Source organism: Ixodes scapularis, unplaced genomic scaffold (assembly GCF_016920785.2).
Source record: "Ixodes scapularis isolate PalLabHiFi unplaced genomic scaffold, ASM1692078v2 PGA_scaffold4__175_contigs__length_147842914, whole genome shotgun sequence".
In the NCBI taxonomy this organism is placed as follows: domain Eukaryota; kingdom Metazoa; phylum Arthropoda; class Arachnida; order Ixodida; family Ixodidae; genus Ixodes; species Ixodes scapularis.
Genome location: NW_024609879.1, coordinates 93,257,651 through 93,260,481, shown reverse-complemented (window position 1 = coordinate 93,260,481; position 2,831 = coordinate 93,257,651). Strand labels below are relative to the sequence as shown.

Here is a 2,831-nt window from a genome sequence, read left to right as displayed (position 1 = left end):
TCTCTCTTCTCCAGCGTTCCGTCTGCTTCCTCCTCCCCGGCCCGTCTTACTCTCGCCCTTCGTTCTTAGGTTGCAACGGACTATAGCTTGTCACATGCAGCTGGAATTTGCTGAAACAATACAATGACTGATGTTTTTGACAGATTTTTTATTTGCCTCGTCATTGCTTTGCAGATGTGGGGAGCAGTCTCACGGTTCTGACCTCTAGCATAAAGACTAGCCCTTCAACCAGAGTTCATGGTAAGTTTTGATAGTGTGCATTGTTTAGGACAGTCTTTGAAGATTACTTTGTTGCGTAGTACTTGACCAGCCATAGTTGGTTCAGCTTTTTGCAACCACTCTGTCACTTTGTTTCCTTTGTTTTGTTTCTTGTAGTGGATCACACATACGAGATGCAAGGCGCGATGGATGGACATGGTCTGCCGTCTGGAAGAAACGATGTGTGGGCGCCCGAACCTTCCCCTACCGATTATGACGCGTCCATGACTTCGACTTCTCCAGTTTCTCACCAACGTAGGTGTCTGTCATGTTGCACAAAGTTTACTTTTACTTCCATATTTTCTACATTGGAGGCCCACATTGTTTCTTTCATTGTTTTTCGAAACGTTTCATAATTGCTTTTGCTTTCTCCTTGCAGGGTCCTGTGCCACCGGCACCGAGGGCAAGGGGAAGATGGACGTGTCGAGGGCCAATTTTCGACAGCTTCGGAAACATAACAAGAGACTCCAGCAACAACTGCAGCGACGGCGTCATATATGCTGACTGTCACTGAGATAGTTGAAAGTGTACGTAGCCTTGTGTCTCCAGCCGTTGCTGCCCTTGTGGAAGCTGAGCTGAAGATGACCAATGCAAGCAGGTTCGGCAGGAGGTGGTGCAGCCAGAACAAAGCCTTTTCCTTGGGCTTGTACTTTCACAGCCCCAAGGGTTACCGGTACTGTAGGCAATTGTTGAGGCTCCCACCCGCTAGGTCGTTACAGCTTTGGCTTCAGCGTCTTCCCCTGAGGGTTGGTTTTTACCCAGAAGTTTTTGAACTTGTCAAAAGACGTGCAGCTTCTTTTTCACCAGAAGACAAGTCATGTATTATTGTCTCTGACGAGATGCACGTCACGAAAGAGCTCTCGTACAACCCCTCTGTGGACAGGTTTGAAGGGCTCGAAGAAAGTAACACTGGAAGAGGCCATAACCTTGCAAACAAAGCTCTTGTGTTTATGGCTAAAGGCATTCGCACGCCATGGAAGCAGCCACTTGGCTATTTTTTTGCTCATGGCGGAACCCCTGCCAACATTTTGCGAGCCCTCCTTTTTCAGTGCCACAATTTGCTTGTGAAAGCCGGCCTGGAGGCAGTAACTGTGAATAAGAAGTCACTTTTTTTTCTATTTGATGTTCCACATCTGCTGAAGTGCTTACGAAATATGCTCTTCAAGTACAATTTTCAAGTTGGGGGCCACACGTTGATAAGCTCTTTCCTTAGGGAAGCCTACGAAAAAGACAAACAGCTTGAAATCCGATCCATTCCAAAGCTCAGCGAAAAGCATTTTAATTTGACTTTTGCCTCCAAGATGTCAGTGAAGCTAGCAGCGCAAATATTCAGTAATCACTGTGCTGCTGCAATGTTTGCCATGGTAACTTTCCAGCAACTGCCAGTTGAAGCTATCCACACGGCCCGGTTTATTGAAAAAATGGATTGTCTTTTTGATAGCTTGAGCAGCTCACAGAAACGCGGGAAGAGTGCATATGTGTCTGCAAGGCACGAAGGCTCTGTTCACAAAGAGTTTATGAAAGAATGCCTTCTTAAGTTCGAAAGCCTTAACGTTCTTGGGTGCCCACGGCAGCCTGCTTGCACTCGCGGTTTCTTCTTGACCATTCGGTCTATTATGCTGATTTGTGAGCGCCTGACATCTGAGTATGGTTTCAGATACCTTCTGACTCGCCATCTCAACCAAGATGCACTCGAAAACAGATTCTCCGTGATAAGGTCAAAGTCTGGTGCAAACGCCAATTCCTCTTGCCGGCAGTTTCAGGCAGCCTTTAGGCATCTCCTAGTTAGCAACTTGTTTAAACTGTCCGACAAGAGCAACTGCGAAGAGGACATGGCAACTCTTTTAGCGGCTCTTCCGGTTGGTCTCTCAGCTCCCTCACCTTCACTTAGTCTAGGAAGCTCACTTCCACAATGTGCAGCTGACCACACATCCTGTAGTTATCCCTTTTTATTATCATTTAACAACATAGTTTACTTTGCTCGATGGCTTGTAACAAGGTTTGTAAAGTTTCATACATGTCAAAACGTGACTCAGCAATGTGAATTGCAAATCAAGAATGCCACTTTTTCTGATGAGAGCCAAGTGTTGTTGTATTTGAGTGTGAAAGGAACGGCTGAAGGAGACTTTGGAAGCCTCTCAGTCCCTTCACCTTGCTTCGTTTCCTTTGTTCAAGCTTGTGAGAAGGTTTTTGTGGCGTCAGTTGACAATCTTGGTTTAAAAGAAGGCGTTGGGAAGGCGTGGTGTATCACTCTTCATGAGAAGGTCGAAAAGCTGCTGACTCTCTGCAGCGAGGATGTCTATGATGATTTATTTGCTTTGTTTGCAAGTGTGAGGCTTCATTGGTTTGCCCGTAAAAAAAATACTGATGCAGCTGTGAGACGCAAAACCAAGCAACAAGTCCAGAGGCTGTGCAGATGAGGCAACACGTGCGTTATGTCCACAGTAAGTCCCTTTAGTTTGTCTTACGTGTTGCATTCAATGATCGTGCTGGCATACCGGATTGTGCGAGTGCATACCTCTAAATTATCACACGCTTTGCCGAAACTGTCTCCTGCGATGACCAAATGAATC

The 2,831-nt window shown here is 46.2% G+C and overlaps 1 protein-coding gene across 1 annotated transcript; it reads left to right on the top strand.

Annotated features, from left to right (window-relative positions):
- The first annotated feature begins 1,097 nt into the window (after positions 1–1,097).
- LOC115328810 lies at positions 1,098–2,831 on the top strand. The gene has a single exon (XM_040222642.1). It carries the CDS (start codon positions 1,098–1,100, stop codon positions 2,676–2,678), a length of 1,581 nt encoding a protein of 526 aa, XP_040078576.1. The 3' UTR covers positions 2,679–2,831.

Bases quoted from the DNA above. Each gene is read 5' to 3' on its own strand.
- LOC115328810 (XM_040222642.1), top strand. From the start codon at position 1,098: ATGCACGTCACGAAAGAGCTCTCGTACAACCCCTCTGTGGACAGGTTT.